This window comes from Penaeus monodon, chromosome 15 (genome assembly GCF_015228065.2).
Source record: "Penaeus monodon isolate SGIC_2016 chromosome 15, NSTDA_Pmon_1, whole genome shotgun sequence".
Taxonomy (NCBI): domain Eukaryota; kingdom Metazoa; phylum Arthropoda; class Malacostraca; order Decapoda; family Penaeidae; genus Penaeus; species Penaeus monodon.
Window position 1 is genome coordinate 19,807,744 of NC_051400.1, and position 892 is coordinate 19,808,635.

The 892-nt window shown below is 42.8% G+C and overlaps 1 protein-coding gene across 2 annotated transcripts; it reads right to left on the bottom strand.

The window, feature by feature from the left end:
• Positions 1-46: 46 nt before the first annotated feature.
• LOC119582128 lies at positions 47-756 on the bottom strand. 2 transcript variants are annotated; one of them, XM_037930367.1, is made up of 2 exons: positions 539-756; positions 47-284 (listed from the first exon to the last, which is right to left on the bottom strand). In XM_037930367.1, the coding sequence occupies exons 1-2, from the start codon at positions 653-655 to the stop codon at positions 78-80; spliced, it is 324 nt and encodes a 107-aa protein (XP_037786295.1). In that variant the 5' UTR covers positions 656-756; the 3' UTR covers positions 47-77. The 2 variants fall into 2 exon arrangements, with proteins under 2 accessions (XP_037786295.1, XP_037786294.1); XM_037930366.1 differs by having other exon boundaries at positions 512-756.
• Between the last annotated feature and the right edge of the window lie 136 nt (positions 757-892).

Genomic DNA, 892 nt, shown 5'->3' on the forward strand with positions numbered 1-892 from the left:
GGCTTAAAATTTTCGACTTTTTCTTATTTAGGTCTCATGTGGGGGGGGGGGGGTATTGGTGCAGTTTAAAAATAGAGTCAACCAAGTTTGCCGGCAGCGTCCCCCCAGCGATTTTTTTTACCACTACACCCCTGCCTATCAGTCCATTGATAATTACCATGTCTCCAAGTGTAACAATCAGGGTTAGGAACAGCCTCTGAGCACCATTGATATATCTGCAGCCGAGTCCCGTAGTATAGTGACTGGAGAAGACGACGTGCACGATTCATCAGCACTAATAAATCCTGTAGAACAAAAGGGTTTAAATGAAGGAGTCACATTTGCAGATTCTGTCATAGAAAAGGGAGAAAGGCCAAGATCAATTTTATCACCATGATATTTAGATGCACCCTCCCTCTTGTTATTATTGACGTGAAAAATACGTTTGTTATTGTCAGAACGCTTACTTGCCAACAGTCATTCATGACATGACCGTGTTTCTTGCAATAACGGCAAAAAGAAAATTTCTCACCGCGAGAAGCAAAATTCCTACTCTCACCACCTGTTTCTGACGACTTTGCCTTTGCAATCCTGTGGGTATCTGGCAGTTCAGTCCTGCTGGTACTATACTCCATCCTCTTACTATTATGCTGGTTTGAAGGGAATGAAGGCTCATTAGATCTGCAAAAGTAGTTAGGATTAGTGAGAGCGAAATGATCGGCGGCACTACCGACCTCGGCTAAGGTGCGCAGACCACGCTCGTTAATGTGAGAGCGAACTTTTACAGGCATGCACTTCTTTATATCCTCGAATATAAACAGTTCTAATAATTTATCGTACTCGAGAGCATCAAGTTCACTCTCGACCCACTTTTTACACAATAGTTGCTTCTGGCGGATAAATTCAACAAAAG